The 27,990-nt window shown below is 61.1% G+C and overlaps 1 protein-coding gene across 1 annotated transcript; it reads right to left on the reverse strand.

Moving 5' to 3' along the window:
* Window positions 1-388: 388 nt before the first annotated feature.
* FLII (FLII actin remodeling protein) lies at window positions 389-27,933 on the reverse strand. The gene is made up of 30 exons (XM_039492453.1): window positions 27,747-27,933; window positions 25,039-25,149; window positions 23,358-23,429; window positions 21,798-21,878; window positions 19,591-19,676; window positions 18,709-18,870; window positions 17,820-17,923; window positions 16,915-17,090; window positions 16,262-16,419; window positions 15,288-15,372; window positions 14,126-14,273; window positions 13,725-13,861; window positions 12,823-13,035; window positions 12,058-12,237; window positions 11,745-11,827; window positions 11,162-11,236; window positions 10,434-10,517; window positions 9,718-9,889; window positions 9,480-9,584; window positions 8,444-8,635; window positions 8,013-8,201; window positions 7,472-7,611; window positions 6,990-7,233; window positions 5,101-5,255; window positions 4,911-4,971; window positions 3,902-4,030; window positions 3,539-3,645; window positions 3,070-3,175; window positions 2,666-2,731; window positions 389-2,267 (listed from the first exon to the last, which is right to left on the reverse strand). The coding sequence occupies exons 1-30, from the start codon at window positions 27,807-27,809 to the stop codon at window positions 2,133-2,135; spliced, it is 3,819 nt and encodes a 1,272-aa protein (XP_039348387.1). The 5' UTR covers window positions 27,810-27,933; the 3' UTR covers window positions 389-2,132.
* Window positions 27,934-27,990: the final 57 nt, after the last annotated feature.

Here is a 27,990-nt window from a genome sequence, read left to right on the forward strand (position 1 = left end):
AGCTGGGACTGGAGGGGTGGGAGAAGGATCAGGGTTGGGGCGTGGAGGGTGAGGGCTCCAGTTGTGGGATGCAGCAGTTGCTCTGGGCTGGGACCGAGTGGTGCAGAGGGCAATCAGGGCTGCAGGCAGCACTTATGTCAAGCAGCTCCCAGCAGCAGTGGCATGTTCCCCTCTCCGGCTCCTAGGTGGAGGCATAGCCAGGCAGCTCTGCTCCATGCTCACCCATCTGACTCTGCAGGTGCTGCCCCTGCAGCTCCCATGGGTTCCTGACCAATGGGGGTGGTGCTTGGGGTGGGGGGCCATGAGCAGAACAGAGCTCCCTGGCTGCCCCTATGCATAGGAGCTGGAGGGGGATATGCCACTGCTTCTGGGACCCACATGGAGCAGCCCCCACCCCTGCTCTAGTGTGACCCGCTGCACTGTGATCCCACTCCTGTAACAGTCCCCTAACCTCCAGCTGAGTTACTGGTGGCCTCAGCACGTGGTTTAAAGACTTCAGGTTAAACGGGCGCGTGTGAGGCCGGGCTCGGTGAAGTGCAATCTTTATTGATATGATACAGAACGCAGCAGCCAGGCACGGCCCTGGCACTTACAGTCACTGTGAGGGGGGCACCGAGTGCAAAATGTGCTTCTCAACCTTGAGTGCCAAGGGGGGGGGAAGGGAATGGTATTTAACCCTGCTCCTGCGGCTCCACAAGCAGCACTGCCCTAGCGCAGGGCAGGGGTCCAGCCAGCTGGTTCCAATCGCTGCAGCAGGTGGGAAAAAGTCTGTGCTAAAACCTGAGGGCCCAGGGTGGTGTTATAGTGCCCCCTAGTGGCCTGCACTGACCACAACACGGCTCACCACAGCAGCAGGCTGCAAGGCTCAGCAGGGGGCAGCTGGCACAGCAGGGGCAGGGGCCAGTCACTGGTGCTGGCCTGTGTGGATCCTGGTTACCCTCCCAGCTCTGGCTGCCTGACTTCATGCTGTGTAACAGACAGCAGCAAAGCCCCCGCCTGCCTCTAACTGTCCCCCAGGCTGGCAAGAGAAGGGGCTCCTGCCCTCAGGAAGAAACCCCCCTCAACAGCAGCCTCACAGGGGCTGGAAGGGAGGCGAAAGGCACCTCCTGCCCATGGAAAATCAATAGGAGGCTGGTAGCAGCCTGTGGCTTTACCAGGCAGGAGGGTAGAGAGCCAGGCTGCTGCAGGCACCACACGGCAGGGTGGGGACTTACACAGCGTGAGGTGCAGCCTGGCACCAGGCCGCTGCTCTCCTGGGGGCAGCCGCTTCAGGGATTTTAAACACAGCCACAGTCTTGCCATGGAGAGAGGTTCCTGGCACGTGTGTAGCCTTGTGGCTGATAACCCCCCTCGCCCCAGTTTCACACCCACTGCTCCCCCGGCCTCGCTGTGGTGCTCCCCTCCCTGCTGTGGAGCTGGCGCTAGGCCCATGCTCTGGGCCCAGCCCTGACCTGCATTCGCTCAGCAGGAAGCTGCAGCCACCTCGCCAGAGCCAGCTAACAGCACCCAGCCTCTCCTGCTTAGAGCTGAGGTCCCCGCTCTGCCCTGGCTTAGCTCCGTTCCCTGCAGGCCCTGCACCCTGCTCTCCCCCACAGCGTACCCCTGCCTGCTAGGGTCAGACCAGAAGCTGCGGCCTGGCCGACAGTTACCCAAAGCCCCTGGCGCAGTGGCAGGGGAAGAAATAACCTTATCAGCCCCATAGAGCCATGGGCCCCAGTCCGTTACACTGAGCCCCTCTTCAGTGCCAGGAGCTGGTACCAGAGCGGAGGGGGGCTGGGCCTTGTCGCTTTAGGGGCAGGTGAGATGCAGCCCCCTCCAGCCACACAGGCCAGGCTGGGAAGTTTTAGTCATGTAGTTTCAGCACCGCAGGCTGCCCCATGGGGTGTCTCTGCGGGAGAAGGGCAGCTCCAGGCCAGGCCCGGCTAGAACCCAGCCCCTGCGTGAGCGAGAGGCGGCAGCACGCAGCAGCAAAGCAGCGGGGAGGAGGGGGTGGGGCAGACGGCCCTGGAGGGCAGAGGCAGGTTCTGTTCCTCCCCTTGGGGAAGCGTCACGCTGCGGAGGACCCCGTGCTCTCCACGGGCTGGCTGCTGGCTCCAGCCGCTCCGGCAGGGCAGGTGCTCCCCCGCGGCTCCTTAGGCGGGCGGCTTGCGGAAGACACCCCAGGCGTGGAAGCAGCGGGTGAAGGGATGGGGCTCGTTGCCTTTCCGCACCAGGCGCAGCTTCCGGGGGTGCTCGGCCGCCTTCGAGCGCATGTGCTGGATGTACACCTGAAAGGAGGGGGAGGGGCAGCCTCAGGCACTGGCCCCCCCGAGGCCAGATCCTGCTCCGTTCCTATTGCACCAACTGGAAGGAGGCCCCGGGGGCTTTGGAGCCTCAAAACAACAGGCCTTCCGCTGCCCCCGTGCCCCAGGCCCCGGCGGGTGTCAGGGCAGAGCTAGGGGCAGATGCTGCAGCATCTCAAGGGGAAGGGGCCAAGCTGCTGGACCCACCCTCCAGGAACCATGTGCCAGGGCAGTAGAATCCCCCCCTGCCCCCCGGGAGCTGTCAGAGGCTGGAGGAGCGTCTCCCTCCACAGCAGCTTTCATTCACAGCCAGGGAAGCCTTTCGAGATGCTCCAGCCCAGCCCCAGGAGGGAGCAATCCCCAGGCCGGGGCCTGGCCCTTACCTGGCAAGCTTTCAAGCTCAGCTTGATTTCCACCTGGCTTGTCTGGGTTCCCACCCACATGTAAACCTGCAGGGAACAGCAGAGACAGCAGGGTTAGGGGTGCGCTGGCCAGAGAGCGAGACGGGAAGAGCAGATCCGCTGCAGCCCACCCAGGCCTGGCTCATCCCCTGCCGCACATGGGCAGAGCCTCACGCAGCATCTAGCACCCACTGGAAGTGAGAGGATCTGGGCCAGGGAACCCCGCTGGAAGGTCCTGGGGGAGAGACTGGGTTCTCTGGGGTTGCAGCGAGAGGTTCCCTGCAAGGGAGCCTAGACGCGGCTGCAGGCTGCAGAATAGTTACCGAGGACAATCACGTGGCTACGCCCCCCTCCCCCCTGGGGGGCGCCAGGCCCTGGGAACTCACCTCCCGGCCGTTGTCCAGCAGCATGATGTCGTCGTCCGCCAGGTCATCCTGGCAGAAATCGGAGCACTTCTCCGACACGGAGAAATAGCCCTTCTCGTTGGAGCACCTGCAGCAGAGAGCCAAGCCGCCGTCAGCGCGGGGCGTGCCCTGCCTCGGGCCAGCCCGGCTGTCCAGGGCAGAGCCTGGGTGTCAGACTGCGGGAAGGCCCCCAGTGGCCATGAGTTTGTCAGATCACAGCCAAACCCTGGGGAACATTTTCCCGAGCTCTGCTGGTCCAGTGGGCAGCATGTCCCAGTGCCTAGGGTCTCCTCCCGCCTTGGCCAGCCCACAGGACTGCCCTGGTGCCTTAAGGAGCAGGCTGAGCAGGGGACGTGTGAGCCCGTGTTTTGAACAGGCACCCAGCAAACGGACAGCAGGAGCCCTGACCAGCCGGGGACCTGTCTACCCAGCGTGGGCTCTGGGCACGCACCTGAACAGCCGCGAGTACTTCATGTAGTCGGCGTCTTCGTCGTAGGCCTTCTGGCCCCCGATGCCAACCCAGAAGAAGTTCTCTGGCTCCTCCCCTTCGTTTATCACCTGGCACACAGAGCGGAGGGGTCAGGGTGCGCCCGCGAGGGCTGGAGGGTTTCAGGTGGCTCCTGAGTCATTTCCTGCTCTAGGGTTCTGGGAGCAGAAGCAGGGAGAGGCCCCAGCTCTCCCGGCTCCGCTCTCCATGGCTGCACCCCAGAGCAGTGGCTGGCAGCGTAGCTAGAACAGCCTTGCCCATCTGGCACAGAGCGCCACTGAGAACCAGCCACCGGACCACGCCCACAGAGGCTCCGGCCTGCCTCACCTGCTTGCTGTACGAGTCGTCGAACATGTGGTTCATGATTTCCTCGGCTAGCTTGGCCTCCTCGGGGTCGGCGGCCCGGCCCACCCAGGTATAGACAATGCCTTGGTTATCGGTGCTCTCGAACGGCACCTAGGGGAGTGGAGAGTGGGTCAGGGTGGCAGGAGCAGAGCCCTTGGGCTGGATGGGAAGCCCGGGCGTAAGGAGAGGAGACGTGGGAGCAGATGGAGTCTCCGTCGACAGGGGAATCACGCTGAGAGAAGGGTGGAGGGAGGCTGCACGTGGAGGGAGGTGCTGCTTTGGCTTAAACCAGGAGTTTAGAGAGCTTGATGTTCCCAAGGTCACCCCACTACGTGGCTTCACGGACACGGACCAGGTTCTTCTGCCAGCCAGTCTATGCAGGGTCCTGATCCTGCCCCACACCCTCCTCCCCCAAGCTTGAGGCTTCCATTCCTCTTCTCTCTTAGATGCTCCTTGTCCACAATCTGTGGGGCAACCAGCACCTTCAAGGGCAGCCATGGATGCATGGTGCCTCCTTGGACCAGTCCCAAGAAGGATGCCCACGAGTGGCATGTGCTGGAGCAAAGTCAAGACGAGGAGGGTGGCAGCAGAAAGCTTCAAAGGACTCCACCTCGTCCTCCTTGCTCATCGGCGCTGGAACTCGGGGGGAGGGGGTCATGCCCGCCCCCACTTTTTAAAAAAAAGAAACAAAGCACAGAATTCATATCCCCCACAGATTTCACCCCCACTCCTCACAGAACAATCCATTCTGCTGGGGAGGTGCTGCAATTACACCTTTTGCCCACCAGGGGCAGCGGTCTCACCACTGGAGCAGCCAGCCGCAGAGACGGGGGGAGAACTTTGGTCTTGGCCACCCCACTTCTACAAAGGTTCTTGTCCTCGCTCCGTGTGGACCCGGGGCTGCGGCGTGAGCCGTCGCTGCAGCGGGCCCAGCTGGAGACTGTGCTGGCCCTGAGAGCCCACAGCAGACACTAGCCCCAGGGATGCTCACCTTCAGGATGAAGCAGAACTCTGAGTTCAGCAGGCAGGAGTCGGTGTTGATCTGGATACACCTGCATGGGACGAGAGGAGGAGGAGTTCTCAGCCCCGGGCTGGATCCCCACCCACCCCAGCAGGGCCGGCCCATTCAACCCCTCCGAGGAGGCGGCTCCGGTTAGCAGAGCAGCTCCTCTGGCTCTCACCGGGTGCAGAGGGCGCTGCCGTTGGTGCGGACGTGGTACAGGCTGGGCTGCAGGTTGTTGTCCTTGGACTTCCTCTTGCCCTTGTGGATAATGAACTTCCTCTTGAAGTGAGACAGGAACTTGGGGTTCTCCTGCTGCTGGGTCATGCGCACAACCTGGGTGCCAGGGGATGGCGTTAGAGGCGTCCAGGGCCGGGGAGTTCGCTCACACTTGGAGGGGACCCCAGGACATGGGCAGACCCGTCAAGTGACAGAGAGCCATCGGCTAGCAAAGCATCCTGGGTACAGTGACTCCTCACTTAAAGTCGTCCCGGTTAACGGTTGTTTTGTTGCTGATCGACTGGAGAACGTGCTCGTTTAAAGTTGTGCAATGCTCCCTTATAACCTTGTTTGGCAGCCGCCTGCTCTGTCCACTGCTTGCAGGAAGAGCAGCCCATTGGAAGTAGCTGGTGGGGGCTTGGAACCAGGGTGGACCAGCAGCCCCCCTATTAGCTCCCCACTCCCCTAAGTTCCCTGTGCAGCAGCCGCCCAGCAGGCTACTAATTGCCGGCAGTTCAGCTGTCCCTCCCCCCACTGCCATGTGCTGCTCCTGCCCTCTGCCTTGGAGCTGCTCCTGGGAGCCTCCTGCTTGCTGTGCGGGGGGGGGAAGAGGGGGGCTAATGTCAGGGTGTCCCCCTCCCCCCTGCTCCTGCCCCCCGCTTACCCCTTCTCCATATAGAGCAGGGGGGAGACAACAGGGCTCAGGATGGAGAGAGCTGGCTGAAGCTGCTATCTCAACTTCCTGATCTTTTTAAAGGCAATGTACTTAAGAGTGTGGTGTCAGCATACTTAAAGGGGCAATGGCATCTCTCTTTCTCACACACAGGGTGTGTGTCTCCGTCTCTCTCTGCCATGCTGTCTCCCCTCCCTCCAGTCCTGCTGCCTTGTAGAGGGTGAGGCTACATTAACAACGTGTTAACCCTGGAGGGCTCAGCGAGTGCTAGTTCAGCACTGAGCAGTAGGACATTCCCTGGGAAATATCCCTCCCTATGACTCCTCCAGCTCAACCAAGCTTCACACTCATTCATTGCTGTGTACCGTATTCAATTGTTTGTTTAAAACTTATACGGTGTGTCTATAGAGTTTTTTGTCTGGTGAAAAAAAATTTCCCTGGAACCTAACCCCCGCCCCCATTTACATTAATTCTTATGTAGAAATTGGATTCGCTTAACATCGTTTCGCTTAAAGTTGCATTTTTCAGGAACAGAACTACAACGTTAAGCGAGGAGTTCCTGTACCTACATGCAAATGAGACCCTGCCCCAGCTGCCTTCTGGGATTCAGCCACACGAGGAGCAGGCTGCCCCCTGCAGGCGAGCGCAGGAGCTTGCCTGACCCCAGGAATGCTCAGCCGTATGCTCCAGCCACCTGGATGGGGCTGGGCCTGCGTCACCCTCACCGGCTCCTGCAGGAGCCAGGCTGGATCCTCTGCTGTTAGCCAGGACAGGTCGGCATCACCTGCCCCAGCCAACGGGAGCACCTGCATGTGTCACACCGACCTCAGGGCAGCTCGAGGTGCCCCCCCCGGGTGGACAGCAGCCCCCAGAGGGTCCTGGCACCAAGGCTGAGCTCTGCAGCTGGGAGAAGGGCGGGTAATGTCCTGTCCCGCCCCACTCCATGCAGCAGAGATTAAACGGCCTTGGGGAATGGGATTTTGCCTGCTACAGCCCAGCTCGTGGTATGGCCCAAGGGGCTGTATGGAAGGGGGGCTCCCAGCCCATGGGAGAGCGTATATAGGGCAGGGGTCTTGAGGCTCCTAGTCTGGGTCCTGAGAGCAGAGGGGGGTGGTGGTGCTCAGGCTCCCAGCCCTTGGGGGTGGGGGGCGAGGGGGGGAATCAGGCTCCCAGCTCACCTCCAGCTTGCCAGGGAAGAGGCTCTCGAACTTCTTCTGCAGGCTGAAGGTGAAGGTCAGCCAGCCCATGTTGGAGGCCTCGCGCCCCTGCCAGAAGTACACGATGCACTGGAAGTCTTCCTCCGGCTGCTTCTCCTCCTCCTCTTCCTCCTCGTCCTCCTCCCCTCCCTCTCCATCCCCTTTGCCACCGCTGGGCTTCTTCTTCTTCTCCGCCTCGTCCTCGTACTCCACCGGCACCCAGTACCTGCCAGCACGGAGGGGTGGGGGGATCCCAGTGATGTGGTGGGAGGGCAGCCCCAGTCCCCCCATATCCCAGAGCTCTCCTGGCCTCCCCAACCCAGCAGCCCCATGCCACGCTCACTCGGGGGCTGGGGGGGGCTGCTGGCAGAGGCTCAGCCTGAGGGACGGGGGCTCTGACAGCTAAGAAAGGGGGCGGCGGGAGGGGGCGAGAGCTGCCCAGAGAAGGCAGGGGCGGGTGTTACCTGCACAGGAAGACGTAGCAATCCTGCGTGTGGAAGTGTCCGAACTCCTCTTCGGGCAGGCGAGCAAATTTCTTGCCCTCCAGGACAAAGCCCTCCATGCCGTCCAGGTCCTCGTTCCACTCCTCCATCAGCTGCTCCGCCTGTGCCGCACGCCAAGAGACGCACACTTAGGAGGACGTTGCAACGGGCGGCAAGCCAGCCTAGCAGTTAGTGCTCTGCATGGCAGCCTGGGGGACCCTGGGGTCAGTCCTGGTCCTGAGAACGGGGCTGGGGGGGGGGCTTACAATGGCCTCCCCCCCGCCAAATAAGGGGATATCCAGGGCATAGCCAGAGCCCCAGCCCACCCCCTCTCTCTCCCACCCCAGCCTTGGCTGCCCCATGGCCAGCTGGAGGGGACACAATGCTGGGGCCCATGGACTCAGGAGGGGGAGCTTAGGGCAGCTGCGTTGGCAGAGAAGGTCCCAGCCCAGACGGGAGGAAGGAAGGGCCCAGATGGCTCCCCCGAGGGTCTTCCATTTACCCCTCGACCCCCGCGTCGTACCTCTGTCAGGGCCATGGGGGGCTGGCGGGGCAGGAACAGCGCCGTCAGGTCAGCCTTCATCTGATCCTTCTTCTCGGCGTCTTTCTTCACCTTGCCGGCCAGCCCCTTGGCCTGCAGCACGCTCTCCGCGTTGCGGGTGTAGTCCACCTTCAGCACGTCGTCCCAGTTCTTGAACTTGGACTTGAACACCTGCAGCGGGGAGGAGACACGCCGGCACGGGGTGCTTCAGCCTCTCCCAGGGGGCACAGCCCCCTCCCTCCCCGCAGGACAGCTCCCGGCACGGCTAGAAGGGAAGCGTGAGGGACACCGTCTCCCACCCCGCAGACCGGTCGGGCCACCCCAGGGCGCCCGGATTCTCCAGCCAGTCCCAGCACAGCGCCGCTGGCCGCTCCCGAGGGCCAAGGCGAGCCCGGATCCCAGCGCCCCCGTACCTGGCACTCGGTGCCCTCCAGGTTGCGGATGACCATGGCGTGCTTGGGCCGGTGCAGCATGCTGCACAGCTCCTGCCCCAGCTTGAGGGCCGCCGCCCGCACCAGGCGCGGGGACTTCCTGCCCACCCAGATGAAGACGTCGGACCAGCAGTCGAGGATGTACACGGCCTTCGTGTCGAGCAGGCTCTGCAGCTGCGGAGCAACCGGGGAGAGGAGGAATTGAGCGGGTGGGGGAAAGCGGGGGCTGCCCCCTGCTGGGATCTCCCCCCACCCCCAAAGCAGGACCTGGGGGCTAAGCAGGAGGGGGAGGGAGCCGTACAGGCTGCCAGCCCAGCACCTTCAGATAACTCTCCCTCCCAGCCCCTCCCCCTGCCTCAGGGCCAGGCCCTGGCAGCATCCTCCAGCTGGGAGCAGGGCCCGAGCTCAGCTCCTGACCCTGATTCCCGCCGCCCTGCTCCAAAAAGGAGGGGGGTTCCCAACAGTCTCCACCTCCCCCTGGGCTGGAGATGGAGACCAGGGCCCCGCCCCAGGGAACGGCTCCCCCGCTCGGGGGGGGGGTGCCCAGGCCCCGCCCCAGGGAACGGCTCCCCCGCTTGGCGGGGGGCCAGGCCCCGCCCCAGGGCACGGCGCCCCCGCGCGGGGTGCCCAGGCCCGCCCAGGAACGGCTCCCCCGCTCGGGGGGGGGGGTGCCCAGGCCCCGCCCCAGGGAACAGCTCCCCCGCTCGGGGGGGGGGGGTGCCCAGGCCCTGCCCCAGGGAACGGCTCTCCCGCTTGGGGGCATCATCCACTGCTGAAGCAATCGGGAGAAGTTTGCGAGCGGGGCCTGAACTCCAAGCCATTTCCCGCTCCAGAGCCTGGCGGGAACAGGGGCAGGGGGAGGAGGCAGTAGAGGGCCGGCAAATCTCAGATCCTCCATCCACGTACCCAGCCCCCGTTGCCTTAGTGGGCACAGCCCCACCCCGGCCGGGCACAGCCTATGGCGCAAAGCCTGGTGGAACGGACCCCTCCGTCTCCGGCTCACCCCACCCCGCCATACCAGTCGCATCTCCGGCAGCAGGTCCACCTTGGGCCGCTTCTGGTGCTCCACCGAGAGCTTGTAGTTGATCTGGGGCAGCTCCAGGTAGCCCAGCCCCAGGCCGACCTGAGCCGAGGAGAGAGGAGAGGGATGAGGGGGGGCGGCCAGAGACGACGCAGAGCCCAGTCACAGGGCACGGGCACCCCTCTGCCACAGAGAGGCTGCCCCGGGGGCACGCGGAGCGGGAAGGGGTCTCTACCTTGTAGAGCTTGGGCTTGGCTGGCTGGAAGTCATCCGGGACATTAGCCTTGATCTCCTCAGGCCGGCCCCCCAGCACCTCCCAGAACTCGGGCGGCTCCTGGCTCTGGCTCAGGAGCGTGATCTCCGCCTTCCCCTTCCGCTCATTCTTGTTGATCTTCTCAGCGAAGAGCCTACGCGGGACGATTGGGGGAGAGGAGGGGCCGGAGAGACTCCAGTTAGGTCCCAGTCCAGCCGCATTGCTGGGGCCAAGAGGGGCTGGCAGAGCAGGAGGCACCAGGCCAGGCCGGCAACAGCAGGTGAGTGTGTGGGGGGAAGGGCCACCCGGCCCACGATGGCAGGAGGAAGGGAAGATGGCAGGGGGTCACCGTGCCCTGTGATGGCAGGTGGGAGGCCAGGGGGCGGGGGATGCCATGCCCTGCGACTGCAGGAGGCGGCATGGGGGTCGCCCGGCCCATGATGGCAAAAGGGAGGGCAGGTGGCCGGGGGTCGCCACGCCCGGTGATGGCAGAGCAGCAGCAGGTGCCTTTCACACATCCCTGTCCAGCCTGGCGAGCTCCCAGCTGGCGTGTGTGGCAATCACCCTGCTCCCCGACGGGTGCTGGTGGAGCGGGAGCAGCGGAAGGGGGCAGAGCGCACTCGGCGCCCCCTAGTGTCGGCGCCCACTGGCTCCGTCCCTGCCATGCCCCCTCCCGACTGCCCCTCTGCGGACGCTACCTGGCTTTGGTGGTGCTGCTCAGCGTGGCCTGGCTCCCCCTCCACACGGAGATCTCAAGGCCGTTGTCCAGGAGGAAGACGAACCTGAAGCCAGGAGGGGTGGGGGGTGGAGGGGTCAGCGTGGTTGGATCCAAGAGCTGTGATGGGAACTCAGTGGCGGAGACACGCCCATCCCCCCCCAGCTGGGGACAGGAGAGAGCTACTGGTCCGGTGGCTGCCGACACGCATAGCAATGGCTTGGTTTGCCGGCAGGGGCGGGCAGTTCGAGCTCTGGAGGGGTCTGCACCAGCACCGCACCGAGCCGCTCCCGGCAACAACTGCATTTACCCCCGAGCCCGTGGGAGGCAGGGCAGGGCTCACAGGGCCACTGCCCAGACGGGACAGGCCCGGAGAGGCCCCGTTCCTCACCCGCGGTCGCCCAGGGAGCCTGTTCAGAGCAGGGAATGGAGCCGAATAACCCGAGTCCCAACCCAGGGCGGTGACGAGAGCCTCTGCCGACGCACGCGGGGCCCAACGCGGCGTTCCCGCCGGCCGCCCCGGTGTTAACACTGCAGGCTCCAGTCCAGACAAGCTGAATCACTACGATCCCTGCAGCTTCCGCTGCCGGACGGGGGTCTGCAGGTCCCCACACCTATCCCGGCAGGCCAGTCCCCCCGCCCCACCGCCCGAGAGGCACGGACTTGGGTACCGCGTGTCTGCAGAGCATCCCAATCCCCCTCCACACTCACCGGGGGTCCAGCGAAGCAGCCTTAAGCGTCACGGGCTCCAGCTTAATATTCTTCTTCCCATAGACGCGATACAGCCTGCAAGGACACGCGGTACGCGAGGAGGGTCACGAGAGAGCCCACTGCCGGAGGAGAATCTGCCTTCACAGGGGCAGCAGGGGGACGGCGCGCCCCACAGGACCGGGCAGCAACGCGCTCAGAATGGATCAAGGGGTGGCCTGGCCTCTGGAACTCACTGCCACAAGATAATAGAACACCCCAAGCGCTCTGTCGGATTCCAGCCGGGGACCCCGGGGACAGCAACTTCATTCATGAGGCCTCCTGCTCTAGGGGAACAGAGAGGGCCTGGAGAAGCTCGTCCTGTGGGCATGTGTCTAGGACTGGAGGGCCCGAGCCAGCTCCCATTGAGGACAGTGGACGGGTTCCCGCGGATGGGTGCTGAGACAGACTGGGCCCAGAGACCTGACGGGCTGTGGCTCTGCTCCGGTCAGGCGGCTTCTCTGTGCCTGCACGCCATGTAATCACGGCACCGCCGAGGGTGACTGTGGCCGGTAGTGCACCCCCCGGCTCCCCCGCAGCGCCCTACCTGGTGATGTACTGCGCGTCCTCGACGGTGTAGAAGCCGCTGGCCGAGCCCCCCTCGATGTAGGAGATCTCGTGGTCGAACACCTAGGGGTGGGGACAAGGGGTCAGCCCGCAGCAAAAGGCTTCTCTGCCTCCCTCCCGGCAGGGCGAGGACTGGCTGCAGGGGGTTGGTGCCCAGTTCTCCAGCCCTGGGACAGCTGGGGAAGGAAGGGGGGGAGGGAGGTCCATACAGGGGTGGATTGGTCTGTATGGAGTTGTGTGGAGGAGCTGGCAGCTGCAGAGATGGTGGGGGGCCGGGAGGAGGGGGGAGGTACCTGGCTGAATTCGTCGCTCTCGTCCCCCATCTCCTCCCGGATGGTGCGGCACTGGGCCCCCAGGTAGTTGCGCAGGTTGACGGCGTGGATGGCGGCGCTGGCCTTCTTGTCCAGCGTGGCCTCCTGCCCGATCCAGTAGTAGATCTCCCAGGTCAAGGAGCCGCTGTCGTCCAGGAACGTCTGTGGGGAGAGGCCAACGGGCAGAGCAGTCGGCGGGGCTGGAGGAAGCTGCGTGGGTTGCTGGAGGGGGCGGGGAGGCAGTTTCCCTGCTCTCTGGGCCACCCACAGAAGCCCTGCCTACCCACACGGCCCTGGGACGCTCCCTGCAGCCTGGCAGCTCGCGGCCCCCAGCATGGGAGGAACTGGAGCTGACGCAGGGGCGACTGCGATGAGGGAACCATTCCCTGTAGACTGTCACTCGCCTCGAGGGAGCCCGGGGACGGTGGGACCTCGGATTTTGTCTTGTCTTATCTCCCACCCAGAGTATTAAACCTCTTCACGGGAAACCCTTTGAACGTAGAGCAGGGAGCCAGGACCCCTGGGTTCTAGCTGCAGCTGGGAGGGAGTGTTGCCTACTGGCTAGAGCAGGGGGGCTCTGAGCCAGGACCCCTGGACCCTATTCCCAATTCGGCCCTGCCTGGCCTCAGACGAGTCACCGCGCTGCTCCATGCTCGCTTTCCCCAGCGGACTGGGGGCTCAGGACCCTGGGCCATGATCCAGGCACCCCGCAGGAAGGCATGGGGCAGGGCACGGGTGCGCCGGTACCTTCAGCACAATGTAGCAGTCGGCTTCGTAGAACTTCCCGTTGAAGGCCTCGTCCACCAGGGTGGGCACGAAGTTCTCGATCTGCCAGACGGAGACGCCGGGGATCTGCCCCACGTCCTCCGTGAAGAACTCCGAGTAGTTGAGCTGGGGCTTCTCCAGGCTCTGGTCCCAGCGACGCGTCTTCAGGTCTGTGTATTTCATGTCCCCGTTCTCCTGGCGGGGGCGGGGAGAAAGGGTGGTGAGGCGCGGCCTGGCTTCTCTCCACTCACAGCCCTAGGCCTAGACCTTGGGCCATGTTCGAGCCCACAGTGTCCCTAGACGCTGAGCATCTTCCTAGGGGCAAACCGGGGCTGGGACCCGACTTTCACGCCAGGCTCCAGCAATCGAGGCTCCTCCCTGGAGCTTGGCCGGCCACGCGCAAGGCAGAAGCGGGATCCAGCCGCTGCATTGGTTCCACCAGGCTCATGGGAGTGACGCCAGCAGCTGTGACTCAGACCCCAGGGACCAGCTGTGTCGGGACAGTCCTGAGCCCAGCTGCCCGGCAGGGCCTCGTCAGTCCTTATGCTCTCCCTTGTCCTGAACCCCATGCTCACAACATACACGATGCTGCGAGTTCCAATCCTGGCTTTGACGTGGACTCCCCGCTGTGGCCTGGGACAAGGCAGCGAGGCCTGCGTTCTCAGGAGCGGCCTCTACCGGCGGGGGCCCCCGTTTCTGGGTGCCCAAGGGAGCGAGCTAGGGTCGGGCAGGCAAGAGGCACTGAGCACCTGCAGCTTGCATTGGCCTTGGGACAAGGGCGGACGCACGTGGGCTGTGGAAGGGAGGTAGCCGAGGTGCAGAAAGGTTTGTGTGTGTAAGGGACGGACAGACAGCACCCACCGCCCCACCCCGTCCCTTCCTACCTCCAGTTTCTTGTTCTTCTCTTGAGCCACGTCTGACATCCCCTTCAACACCTGCTTGGCCTGATCGTCCTGCGCTGCCGAGTCCTTGCGCCGGCGAAGCCGCATCTTGCGGGCCGTGGGGTCCTTCGTGCCGCTCCCTGGGAACACGGGCAATATGGGTGAGCACCGGCAGATCACAGCCCAGAAATCACTGACACCTACTCAAGACCCCAGGCTGGGTTGGGGACCCTGCGCCGTGGGAATCGCTTGGCACTGCCGGTGCCACGACAGGAGAGACATGCCACAGCATGGCCAGGAGCTCTCTGGTTCTGTACCCTGCTCCCAGCGTCTGAGATTCCCAGGAGCCAGGCTTCAGCTGGAAGTGACGTTCCCCCCCCCGCCCCCATTGCCCCTTGGTTCACCTGCTGCAGCTGCTGCGACGGTGGCGGGCGAGGCGCCAGCCAGGCGCAGCTGGTTCTGCAGGGAGAAGTCGATGTTGTACCACTCAGAGGTTTTGTCCACCGGCTTGGGGGGCATCACCAGGTTGGGGTTCTCCCGGACGTCCAGGATCTGCAGAGGCACGGGACAGAGAGGTGATCCAAACACCAGCCACAAGAGAGAGACCTGGGCACCAGCTGGTTCTCGCTCTGCCCTGGAGAGCTCGGGGGCACTGGCCGAGGGAGGGGATCCTCCTGTGCCCCATCAGGGATTAGGGTCAGCGTCTGAGGGCGCAAGGCTGCAGTTGGGCAGGGCAGGGACTCGTTTCCCAGGCGCTGGGGTGCCACGCCCTCCCCTGCCGACACGAGACCCACGTCCGGCACCGGGCGCACAGGGGCCCAGGCTTAATCAGGGCAGAAGGGCCCACAGCCAGCCAAGCGCCATTCAGAACAGACCAGACGACCCCGGAAACAGGCCCCTTGCCGAACACACCGGTCGTCGGCAGGCAGGCCCAGCGGGCAGGGAGTCTACGCCAGGCAAGGCCCAGCAGGGGGGATCCAGGGTCTCCCCACTCACTCGTGCTGCACGGCATAACCCCCCTTCAGCATGGCACCAGCTCGCTAGGCCTGGCTGGGCGCCCCAGACCGAACCGCTGGGCGGCAGAGGGAACAAAGGGCTCTGAGGCGGCTCCAGCGGAGCAGCTCCTGCCCAGGGGTGTGCTGGGCCAGGGCGAGGGGCTAGAACCCCAGAGTCCCTTAGCTGTAGTCCCAGTGCCTTGCTGAACGGCCGCAGGTCTTAACCCGCAGAACGTCAGGCCCACATCCTCGATGGGTTTAGGCTCCCAGTTTCCTACCTCTGTGCAATGGGATTATCCCCACCCAGTACATTAACTCGGGCCACCCCATGGTTGGCAAGGGGCGCAGAGAGACTCCCCCCTGCCATGTGTCGGGGGTGGGGAGCACAGGCTGGCCCTGCTGGTGGGGTTACCCTCCGCAGAGGGGTCAAGAGCGGAGCCTTGCCCTCCGCTCGCACGCCCCGGGATGCATGGATCCCCCCAGGGACCGGCTCCCACGGAAGCACGGGGCCTGGGATGTCTGCCCGGCAGGCGCCGGAGAAGCACGGAGGCCCGTCCCTCCGCGGCCTCACCTCGACGTCCGTCAGGAAATGAACAGCCTCCGGCAGGGTGACCAGGCGGTTCTTGTTCAGCACCAGCTTCTTCAGCTTCGTGCACCTGGAGGGGCAGAAGAGACGCTAGGAGAAGCCTGGCCCCCGCTCCCGAGACGCGCTGGGCTGATGCTGAGCTGCAGGGCAGGGGGCTCCCAGAAGGGGAGGAAGGAGGGACACAGGGGGCAGAGGGGACAGCGCCACCCAGAGGAAGGAGCTGGGGGAGCCATCACAAGCCAGCTCAGCTCTTCATGGAAGGGGGCTGGGAAGCCGGCTCCGCCTGAGCCGAGTCCTTAGATTTTCCCTGCTCCGTACGTCGTCCATCTGTCCCGTCCCACCCGGACGCCACTCTGCGCTCAGGCCCAGCTTCGCCTGCAAGAAATGCAAAGCCCTCCCTTCCCCTCTGCAGAACGCACCCGCCTGCTCCTCCCTCCCCTCCGCCCCAGACATGCCAGGGAGGGGGGCGGCAGCTCAGAGATCTGCACTAAGCCGTTCTGCCCTGGAGAAGTCAGACTGAGTCGTGAGCACTCCGCACAAGGGATCCACCCCCGCTGGGCTTCGGAGGGGGCTGTGAGCTTGCAGGGGGTGGGGCGGGGTCTTTTGCAGCCAGGCTGTGGACGCTGTCAGCGGCAGATGAGCTCAGCACATAGCAGGGCTGACGTCGGAGGTGCTGAGTCCTCACCGAGGTCAGCGACGGCGGCGGGTGTCAGCCCCTGGGGCAGACCAGCTCTTTGCGGGTGGGCGTGTGTGTGTGTGTGAGAGAGAGACGCACGGGGATGAGAGGACCAGTCGGCCTTGCCGCTCAGATCCACAGCGAGTAAGCGGCTGCCTTCCCTATCCCCACACAGCAGCCACCTGGGGGAGACTCTGCCCCAGGGTGTGGGGGAGGATCCCGCTTCTGTCCTCCCAGACCCAACCCAACTCCACCAGGCCAAGGCGGCAGGCGGGTCGCTCACCTGCACAGGCTCTCGGGGATCAGCTCCAGGTTGTTGTTGGCTGCCATGAACTCCTCCAGGCTGGTCAGTTTGCCAATGCCAGAGGGAATGCCGTCGAAGTCCAGCTTGTTGGAGTTTAGGTAGAGCTTCTTCAGCTTGGTCAGCTTGCAGATGGCAGACTAGGAACGGAGAGAGACACGTGCCACAGATCAGGGGGAGCTGATAGCCTGGGCCACTGGGCTCTGCAGAGGCTACTGTCCAGGGCATCCTGCCAGCTGCTTGGACAAGTCACTTAGCCGCTCTGTGCCTCAGTTTCCCCAACTGTACCATGGGGATAATAGCACCATCTGCCCCCCAGGGGTTCTGTGAGGATAAACTCATTACAAACCGCAAGGGGCGCTGATGCTATGGTAAGTGGGGGAATAGGAGCTCTTAGCTCGGCCTGAATCAGCAAGGAAAGCACAGGCCTGTTGAGTCAGAGGATGGGGAGCCAGTGGGAAGGTGGGACCATCCTCTCGGGTCTGTGATGCCGCTGTGGCATTCACAGCTTCACAAGCCAAGGACCAAGCTCCAGAGAAAGCCACCAGGCCCGTCCCACTGAGACCCTGCCCTAAGCTTGGCCGTGGGAAGCCAGCCAGCTCCCGGACGTCGTCTCGGGGGAGATGGCTACGTACGGGCAGCGAGGTGAGCTGGTTCCGTGACAGATTGAGGGTCTCCAGCTGGGTCCACTGGTCGATGCAGAGCGAGAGCTCGGAGATCTGGTTGCTGCTCAGGTTGAGACGGCGCAGGCTGGAGAGGGTGTAGAGGCACTCGGGGACCCGGCTCAGCTCGTTGCAGGCCAGGTCCACGTCTGGGGAAGAACAGAAGGGATGTGAAGCCACCAACCGGACTGGGCCCAGGTCAGCTGAGAGGGACGGAGAACCCAGGGCTCTGGCTGGGTTACACAGTAATTGCGAGCGCATGGATGTGATGCCAGGATAATCTAGCAGGTCCTGGCCCGAACGCATCCACCTGCACAGGGACGGGGCAGGCAGCCCATCTAACAGCTGCACTCTTCCCAGCGTCAGAGCCTGGACCATCTCCACCAATAGGAGCTTGGCCAGCGGGCTCAGGACGGGGCCAGAAGCAACAGGATCATTACAGGGGCCTCATCCTTGCAACAGCTTGCTCCACCCAGCCATGCGGCTCAACCAGGTGGCGGTCCCAGTGCACTCTGGGACTGCAGGAGAATCTATGCCATGGGCTGCCCACACGGGTACTGGGAGCAGGGGCTTCTGGGTAATTTCCCCAGACACAAGGCACTGCATGGTGGGATGGAGGGAGGAGGAACAGCTGGCCCAGGGAAGATGCAACAGTTGTGGGTTGCCATCAGGGAAGATGCCGCTGTGGATGACAGGGTCAGGCAGGCCTGGTCCTGGGAGAGGCACCCAGCCAGCTCACCCACCGAGCGTGGACACGACTGGCCCTGTTGCCCAGCAGCAGTCGGAAGGTGGCCTGGAGAGGTGCTGTTTCCCCACCTTGTCCCCACACGTGCCCCCTCAGCCCCGGACACTGCAGCGAAACCCCACGGGCGGCTCACCTGCGAGGTTGGTCAGGCCCTCCAGGCTGGTGGGCAGATTGCTCTGAGTGCGCTGCGTGTTCCTCAGGTGCAGGGTCTGCAGAGCGGTCATTGCCGGGAGCTGCCTTTACATGGAAAGAGAGAGAGAAGCAGTGAGGGGAGATCCACCGCTGGGCCGAGCCAGGGACTGGAGGGGAGATTCCCGGACCGGAGCAGAGCAGGATCCCAAGCTCTGGTTCAAGAGGAGGCGAGATGCAGCACGTCCACACCAGAACTGGTTTAAACCTGGTCTCAACTTTGCTGGGTTTCAGCCCAGCTCGCCAGAGACATGAGCCCATTTCACAAGAGCCATCCCTGGAGGCCCAGGGTGGACTGGGCCGTGGGAACCGGCTCAGCCCTTCCTTCCTAGAGGCCGTGCTGCTGGGGGGCGGGGGACAGGACCTGTGTCTGCCAGAGCTAGGCAGAGAGAGTCGACCAGTCTTTAGGGCTGTGGCCAGCACCACCAAGTCCAAGAAACTGGTCTTATTTAAAGACTTAAGGGCCGGATCCCAAGCTTCAGAAGGTCAGTGGGGGGAAGGGTGGGGTTTCCATTGATGGCACGGGGGGGCTCCGGATCAGGCCCCAAGAGGCTGGCCATGTCCCTTCGAAAAGGGCTCATTGGAGAGGAGCGAAGGAGCCCCCCAGGCTGGGTTCTCGGGTGTTTATTAGGGAGAAGGCCTTTCTGGTTGTCTGTCAGTGGCCCTATGCGACCAGAAACCCGTCAAGAAACCAGACCCCTGGCCGGACAAGGCTCTTCCCAGGAGAGCGGCTAGAAGAGAGTCCAGCCAAAGGGGACCTCTCCTGAGCACGTCCCGCCCCCTACCAGCGCCGGCAGCCTGCGCCCCGGCAGCGCAGCAGGACACCCCTCTACCTGAGCTGGGCGTGCAGCAGCGGGTTGTTGTTCAGGATCAGGGTCTGCAGGTGCACCAGGCGCCTCATCTGCGGCGGCAGGCTCTCCAGCTTGTTCTCGCTCAGGTCCAGGTACAGCAGGTCCGTCAGGTTGATGAACAGCTGGTTGGGGATGTTATCGATGCTGGAGAAGAAAGACGAGCCACGCTCTGTTTACCAGCCAGGAGAGGGGGAGGGACGGAGGGAGCTCCCCAGGGCCACGCTGCACCATGCTGGGAAGGGTACCAAGAGTCTACGCTGCAATCAGACGTGACCGCAGCACGGAGACGTCCCCGGGCTGGCTTTGATCTTTGGCCAGTGAAGCAGCACAGGTCAGGGTCATACAGCCTGGGCTGCTGCAGCTTCACTGCTGTGGTTACTGGCACTAGCGCAGGTCTCCACGCGCAGCAGTCACCCTGCCCCCCAACTGGGTGCAGACAGAGCCCAGGCTCTCAGCTCCCTCCCCTGCTCAAACCCAGCCTAGCTACCCAGCACAGCCGGGGGCATGATCCTGGCAGCGAGGCAAAGACTGGGGCTCTCCCGGGTTCCGACGGGGACACAGGGGCTTCCCCGGCCCGGGGAGGGACGGCATTTACACGGAGGAGCCGGGCGGCACGGGACAAGCGCACGGTGATCTTCACCAGCTGCTCTCAAGTGCCCCTTGCATCAATCCCGCCTCCCTTCTCTCACACATCACCAGCCCCCAGAGGCGCAGGCCTCCCCTAGCTCTGGAGAGGGGGGTTGTTTGACAGGGAAATCCACGCCTGGTGAGCCGGGGCTCCCCGCCTGCATGCCCAGCTGGTGCAGCCAGCCCAGGAACCCCCTGCACGCAGCCTTGGCGGAACCCCGGAGCAGCCAGACCCACCTGTTGTGGCCGAGGTTGAGCACCAGCATGTTCTTGGCATTCTCCAGGTCCCGGGGACACTCCGTGAGCTGGTTGTAGCTCAGGTCCTGGGGGAGGGGAAGCAAGAGAGCTGTCAGGAGAACCCCTCCATCTCAGCTGGCACGGAGTGGCCTGCCCAGCAACAGCCCCCCCCGCCCCATGGCCAAAATCAGCCCCCTCCCGTCACCGCAAGGGTCTTCAGCTGAACTGCGAGGCCCGAGGGCAAACACACGCCCTGCATTGTGCACCAACTGCCCTTACCATGACTGCACCTGCATCAGAGCACCCAGCTCTGGGACCTCCCTGCTGGAAAATTCAACCTGAAGAGTCCAAGGAAGTCCAGCTTCCACGGCCAGCATCAATCCTAGGCTCAGATTCTAGCTTTGGGGACATGCACCCAGCTCCCACTGATTTCAACGCCTGCCCCCTTGCTGTGCGTACATCCAAAGCCAGGACGCGGCCGCCAGTCTTTTTAACTTAGCCGTGGTTTGTGCCACCTGCCCAGCAGATCACAAGGACGCCACTGTGCCATTTCCAAGACAGCAGCAGCCCTTTGTCGGTTCCCTTCGGAGGGGCATCAGCGCCGCTAATGGAGTCGGCAACTGCCAGCTACCCGGGGGGAGCTCACGCACGTTGGGGTTTTGGTGTCTCACACCAAAATGGTGGCTGCTTATTTCACCTTTAACTTATTTCTCAGCTGGATCATAGTGTTTATGAAAGAAAGATTAGAAATCCCCAAGGATATTCCTGAGCAGACGAGATCAGCTTTAAAATGGAGACTAATTTAGAGGTCAAGCAGGTTATGATGTGAATTATGGCAAAGTGTATTACAGTGATGCCCTAAGGTCCTGATCAGAGGTCAAACTGGGCATTACCGTAATACACACAATGATCGCCTAAGGTCCCAATCAGGATCTGGGCTCCATTGTTGTACAGACACATAAGAAAAACCCTGCCCCAGAGTTAACAGCCTGTCCCTTTAAAAAGGGGATCCAAGAATGAAGCCATTATACTGTCCGTAGCTGGGTTCTTTGGCCAGGTTTTATTAATAAGAGCCGGGACTGTCAAACCTGCCGACGAAAGTTACACTCCCAATTCCCAAGGGGAGCCAATGGGAGTTAGGCACTTTAACAGGCTCACCCTGGGTAAACAGGATGATGCCTTTACAGCCAGGAATCTCAACCAGTCACACCTTGCGGCACACGTACATTTGTAAAGGGTTAATCAAGGATTAATAGATGTGATACGCATGTTGCAAACAATCAGGTAGAACGTGGTATTAGGTAGAATGTGGTGTTAGGTAGGCTTGGAAGGATTCGATTTTACTGGAAACATGGATTTCACTGCACGCACACACCAACCACCGGAAAAATATTTCCAACAGTCAAAATTTACAGATAGGCAACGTCAGAGAAATGCTGCTTGAGAACTTGGGAGTCTGATCGAATGAAATTTAATTTATACATATATTGACCTGGGATGTTGACAATTTGTGTTTTCACGGTTATAAAACTTTAACTTTTTGAATCTCAACATCTACTGTCATTGACTAATTTCTGTCAGACCTCCCCATAATTTCATGCAATTGAGATAATTTAAATTGATAAAAATCTAAAACATGCTTAAAAATAAACATTGATTATTTTTCACTGAAATTGTAAAATAAATTTAAAAATAAATAAATCCCACGCTGCTTCGCCTAGCTATAGGTGGGGATAAGCACATCAGTAGGTGGGGTTAGAGATAGTTCTAAGCTCTAGTTTATAAGCAACCTTTGGTGCTATTGGACTTTAACAACCGAGGAGCCATTTATTAAAACACGGATTTACTGAGCCTGTATAGCATTAAACCATTCATGAATGTGCCCTTAATACAAAGTGTGACTCAAAGCAATTCAGAAAGATGGGTACAATCCCCATTTAAAAAAGTGGCACAGACAGGCAAAGAGACTTGGCAGAGGTCACACAGCAAGTCAGTGGCAGAGGCAGGAATTGAACCATGGAGTCTGGGCTCGCACCCTTTGCTCTGATCACTAGACAATGCTGCCTCTCTTTTGGGTTGATTGAACATGGTGGATTCCCTTCCCTTCCCTTCCCCACTGATGCTGTTGGAATCTCTCTGCTTCTTTAGTTTCACTGCACTGATTGGGTTAGCAGAGCAAGGAGGGACCTGGAACAGGCAGCACATACCAGCACCGAGAGGTCATCGAGCTGGAAAATGTCATCAGGAACTCCTGAATTCTTCAGGCTGTTCGCTCGAGCCACAATTGCCTTAAAAGGGGAAGAGAGATTTATCGTCACCGCTCTGGAGCCAGGCACGGCCTGGACCTTCGCAAGCCCCTGACTCAGCACCCACATCAGACGGGGACAGAGACCGACCAGACGTGAGCAGGTCCCACTGGGCCCAAAGGGGGGGGATTAGCAGAGGGAGGGAGCAGGTGGAAGGGAGGGCTAACGGAGACAGAGGAGAAGCTGGGTGGGATCAGAGTTGAGAACAGAAAAGCTCCAGCCACATGCAAGGGAAGCCGTGGGTTGGGGGAGGGGGCAGATACCGACCCATTCAGCCTCTCAGCCATAGCGCTACATCCAGGGATCTCCTCCGACCCACCACCAAACAAAGCTTCAGCCAGACTGTCAGCTCCCAGCAGTGCCAATGGCTGTTACGGGCATCCAGCCTCCCCCACCCCCCAGAGAAGGGCACAAGCACCCACCCCCACCAGGAAAGAGCCCCAGGCTGCATCGCCACAGTTGCTCCATGCTGGGTCACATAAGAACAGCCATACTGGGTCAGACCAAGGGTCCATCTAGCCCAGTCTCCTGTTTTCCAACAGTGGCCAATGCCAGGTGCCCCAGAGGGAATGAACAGAACAGGGAATCACCGAGTGATCCATCCCCTGTCACCACTAGCTAACAGGGGTTCCCAAGTGTAAGGTGACACCCCCGTCTGGAGGTTAAAGCCTCGTCATGGGCACAGGTGCACCGAGAGGGACCTCAGCAGGCAGGGAACCCCAAAAGGCAGAGGCCCGCTCCCCTAGTGGGGCGATAACCATTCAGCCCCACCATCGCTCTGCTGACCCCGGCAACGAGACACTTTAAAAGACACCCAGCCCCGGCAGCCTGGCCCTCCGCCCGAGAGAGACCCAGGGTGCCAGCCCCTTGAAGGAGCGGCAGCCAGGAAGCCGGCCGGGTTACAGAACAGCAAGCGGTTCAGGAAGTTACCAAAGCACAGGGCGGCGGGGTGGAAAGGGGGGTTGGATCTTTGGGGACTAAGCCCTCCTTCAGGGTTTGCAGCAGATCCAAAACATTCCCCGACCAGGGCGTGGGGAGAATCCGGCTCCAGAGCAGCCAATCGAGACGGAGCGGCTACGGGGGGCCGCAGGGGAGGCACTGGCACTCGCTCTTGGAATGGCAAAAGGAGAAGCCGCGCCGGATGCCTGCGTGCGGTAACTGCAGACAAGAGCAACCCCCACGCCGAGGCAGCCCCGGAGCATTTCCACACAGCTCGAGGACTCCACCTCTAGAGCGGGGCGAGTTTCTAAGGCCACATTGAAGAGCTCGGTGGCCCTGTTCGGATGGGTGCCACTCGACAGCACTGGGGAGCTCTCCGAGCTCTTCCATTGGCCCAGCAAGGCCAACAGACACGTCGCTGAGCGGGAGAGGAGAGGCCAGCCGCTGGGGGCTGGCTGCCGAGCGCCTGCAGAGAAACGCGCTCTCCCGGCGCAGCAGAGGCCCGCGGCGCGGGTTACTCACCCGGAGGCACGGCAGGCCGGAGAGCTCTCCGTGGAGCGTGGCGAGGTGGTTGTGACTCACAGACAGGTGCTCCTGTTTGGAGAGCGAAGAACAAACGCCTGGTTATGAACACAAGGGAAAGAAACGGCAGCACTGCCAGGACGTTTGGACTCTGCTTGAGCCTTCTGCCCCTCCCCCCGGCTTGTGGGTGCCTTGTCTCTTTAGACTGTCCAGCTCTTTGGGGCCGGGACTGTCTACTCCTGAGCCAGCACAGCGGGACCCCATTTGCGGTTGGCCCGAGGCTACCGCCTAGCCAGCGTCTTGGTGCTTCCAAAGGGAAATAAAGGCTCATCCTGCTTTCGTCATCCCGTCAGGAGCTAGAGCATCCAACCATGCTCCGAACACAGGCAGGCTCCTTCAGGCAAGTCCCAAACACTCCGGCTTATTTTCCAAAACGTTGTTTTTATAGGCCCTAGACACCCCTAGGCAGGTGGATGCTAGAGAAGAGTTTCCCAGCGTTTGCTTTTCTCATTCCAATGGAAACTGGGATTTATTTATTTTTTAAATATTCACCCTGCTGCATCCCAAACGTTGCAGCATTTTGTTGAGCGGCAGGGTGGCCTCAATCGGACTCAGGAGACCCAGGTTCTTTCAATTCCCTGCTATTCCACAGACTTCCTGAGTAGTCTTGGGCACATCACAGTCTCTGTGCCTCAGTTTACCAGATTCCCTACCACCAGTGGTGTTGTGAGGATAAATACGTGAAAAGACTGTGTGGGGGCTAAGATAAATGCCTTGAACAAAGAGCCTCCTTTGTAAAGCTCTTTTTGCTTCTTTACAATGTAGAAAGCAGGCCGGAAAGGAGGTACGTTTGCCCACACCACTAGATGGTCAGATCGTGTCTACGAAGAAAGGCTCTATGGAGAACTAGTGAAGTTATGACACAGATGCACAGATTCCAAGGCCTTGGAATTACCTAGTTAGAACACAGGCCACACAAAACCACAGGGCAGTTCCCGCACCAAGCCCATCACTTCTGATTGAGCTACAAGAGATCTTTTAGAAAGACGCCCAGTCTGGACTTAAAAGACTTCAAGTGATGGTGAATCCACCACATTCCTTTTATCATAAGACAGTGAAAGCCAAGACCGTGCAGTGCCGCACACAGAGGGACTCCATTCTTGGTTTCATTCCAACGTCTAATGAGCACTTTGGCTAAAGAAAAGACCAAAGCCCAGTTTTTAAAGATCCTTTGCAGGTCACCCTTAAAGAGGGTGTGTACGCACGCACACTAGAATGCACAGCAGGGGAGACAGTATGGCCTAGCAGATAGAGCACTGGACCAAGTCGCAAGGGTTTTATTCTTGGCTTGGCCACTGGGTGAGCTTGGGCAAATCACGGCACCGTCCCGTGCCTCAGTTTCCCCAGCTGTGAAATGCAGATAATCACACTGACCTCCTTTGCAAAGCTCTTTGAGATTGTATGGATGAAAAACACTAGTTAAAATCTAGGTATTATGAGGGTGATGATTGTAGGGGAAGCTTTCGGGTGGGTCTGCCTGCCCACAACGCTTTCCGTTTGAAGCCTGCCAGCTCTGTTCACTGGCATTACAACCCCCACCCCTCCAAAAAAGCCCAGCTTCCCAAGAGGAGCGTCCATCCATGCAGCAGCAAGGGCTGGCGGGTCTCTGCACAGCTCTTACCAGTTTCTGGAGGGAAGAGAGCTCCTCCGGCAGGTAGCACAGGCCCGTCCTGTTCAACTTCAGCCATCGCAGGCTGGTCATGGCCTTCACGTGGTCAGGAAAATAGCCACCCTGAGAGGAGGGGGGAGAGAAAGAGGCATTTGACGGCATCCGATGGGCAGAGAAATGTGCACTGCCGGGTTTCTCATCCACCTGAGATGAAACAGATCCTGTGCTCTTAACACCCTCCACCACACCCCAGGTGTGAAACCAACCAAGGCCACTTTCCCAAGATCCCTGCCAAACATACCAAGGTGACAGGCTGTTCTGACAGTGCAGGACTTATTGTAATGAAATGCAATCGGACGTCGCAGTTACCATGAGGCTGACGCACCAGATCGGCAGAGACAGCTGGACAGGACTCTGAGCAGCACCCCACCGCCCCCACCCCACGGGCTCCCAGCCCCTGACTCCTTCCCCCAAACATCCTGCAGCTCCCACATGGGATTCTTACCCTGGGACCTGCCACCCCAACAGCAGCCCCCTGCTCTCCCTCCAGTGTGGCTCTCGACCCCTCCCCTCCCCCACCCTGCTTATGATTTACTTCCCCGCTTCTGCAGCTGAGGATCGTGGTTGCCCTCTTAGCTTAGAACATGGGTGGCTACAGATGCCTTGTCTACAGGTTTTAGAGAAATTATCCCAGTGCACACATGCCCAGCCCTGGGAATGGACACAGGGGAGGGGAACATCTCCACAGCAGAGTGTGAATGGAGCAATGGTCAGGCAGGTTATGCGAGATTAGGGGGCCTGGAGGTAGCATAAATCACATGAACTGACACCAGCCGGCCCTGATTCTGCAGAGGCCCAAGCACACACGTGACTTCATTCACAAGCGTCTGCCCACTGGCTTCAAGGGAGCTGCTCCCAGGAGTGACGTCAGGCACGAGTTCGGTCACTGCAGGATCACGGCCTTAGCAGGCATGTTGCCACCTCTGTTAGGAAGACAATTTGTTTTCTAAAAAACCAACCCAGCCTCCAGAGCCCCATCCTGGGAGAGGAGGGGCAGATCCACGCACCCACAGCAAAAGGCCTTTCTAATGTGCAGACTGCTTAACCCAGATTGTGTATCTGCATAGGCTCCCAGCGACAGGCGGAGGCCTCAACCCTGCCAGCCACTTCACAAGACAGATCCCTGCGCCCGTCCCCAGTCATACCAATGGGAGCCCACCTGCACAGAACCGCTGGCACGACCAGGGCCTAAGTGGACATTATTTTGTTTACCTACCTTCCAGGTCAGATATGCCAACACTGGAATGGGAGGGCTCAGTTATTCGGGGGGGGGGGGAAGGGGAGGGTAATCGCAAAGCAAGAACCTGAATTTTAACCACAGAGGAGGTAAAATCTCTGTGGGCCCCATCAAGGACCGGCAGAGCTGCAATCCTGCTCCTCATGGGCCAGCGTGAGCTCGTTATCTGCCAGGCCTGGTTACAGTCTCATGCACGGTAGGAATCCGTATAAATGTAGCACACTGGGTCATTCCAGGGGTCAAGCTCCTTAGTAGCGCAGTCAGACTATGCACACACAAAATATCAGTCTTGTCACACCACGGGCAAAGCTGGGGGAGTCACTTGTGTCTCACGTACACAAGCAAAACCACTCGTGTCCAAGGGCAAGTAATGGGCCCAGGGAAACCGGGGTGACCATGGCCAAAGGACTACCAGCCCCCAGCAGCATTTTAACCCCTGGTCGGTGCTGAGGCTGGGGAAACAGAGCTCAGAAGAGCAGCATTGCCAAGGAGGAAACACGATTGCGGGATTAGAGCAGGGGTCTGGGAACGGCGCCTGGGTTCCATTCCCAATTCTGCCAGCGTGGCCTTGGGCGAGTCATTTCATCTGTCCAGGATGCATCAGAGGTTCTCACCCTTTTTCCTTCGGAGCCCCAGACTCCCACAACCGGCTGTAAAAACTCCATGGCCCACCTGGGTCACAACAACTGGTTTTCTGCATATAAAAGCCAGGGCCGGCATTAAGGGGTAGCAAGCAGGGCAGCTGCCCGGGGGCCCCCATGAAGCTAAGTCGGGGCTCAGGGACCTGGGCTTCATCCCCATACGGTGCGGCTTTGGCTTGAGCCACAGCAAGTCTAAGGCCGGCCCTGCTTGGCAAACGCCCGGGATCCTGCTCGGGCCCCCCCGCTGAGAACCGCTGTTTTACACACTTGTCTCCTTTACAGGGATCATGATTCGTTTCAGTGCATGGAGCCCTGGATTAAAACTGCTAGACACAGGCCAGATCTCATCAATGCAGCCATTAATCACAGCACGGGCCAGAACCAACGTGCCAATCCATGGCGCTTTTCAGCCACAGGCCAACCCTGGGACCCATTCACCTCTTCCTCCACGGCCCCACATCTCTGCCAACCAAACACCATCTCTCCTCCTCTCTCGAAAATCAGCTCGGCAGAGGCAGGCACAGCTCAAATCCCTGGGGGGCCTCTGGAGGGTAAAAATCCACCGCAGTGGCTCAGGGCCTGATCTCAGGCCCCAGGGTGCAGCCACAGGGGTGAGCAACTGTCTAAAATTAGCCAGGCAGGAAGCAGGCAGGGCCCAGGCTCTGGAGCTGCCCGGCCACCTCCCTGTCTGTCTCCCAGCCCTGGGCTTTGCCCACCGCCCAGCCCCAGAATTAAACTCCCCTCCGCCCCCCCAGCCCGGTTTAAGGGGGGCCCTGAGTTACCTTGAAGTCATTCCCACTGAGATCCACCCCCCTGATAAAGGGGAGCACTCCAGTGGCAGCCATTGCTCCTCTCAGCTGCAGCCAGTGGGGCTGCCTGTTCCTCCTGGCAGGGTGTGTTACATTGACACAGCCCTAAAGGAAGCAGGGGCCGGCCCTTCGCACCCTACAGACAAGCTTGATGGAGGCAGGGCTCTCCCTCTTTTAACCCCTTCATGGACAGGGTGCTAACCCATTTCCCAGGCTT

Source organism: Mauremys reevesii, linkage group 10 (assembly GCF_016161935.1).
Source record: "Mauremys reevesii isolate NIE-2019 linkage group 10, ASM1616193v1, whole genome shotgun sequence".
Classification (NCBI taxonomy): domain Eukaryota; kingdom Metazoa; phylum Chordata; order Testudines; family Geoemydidae; genus Mauremys; species Mauremys reevesii.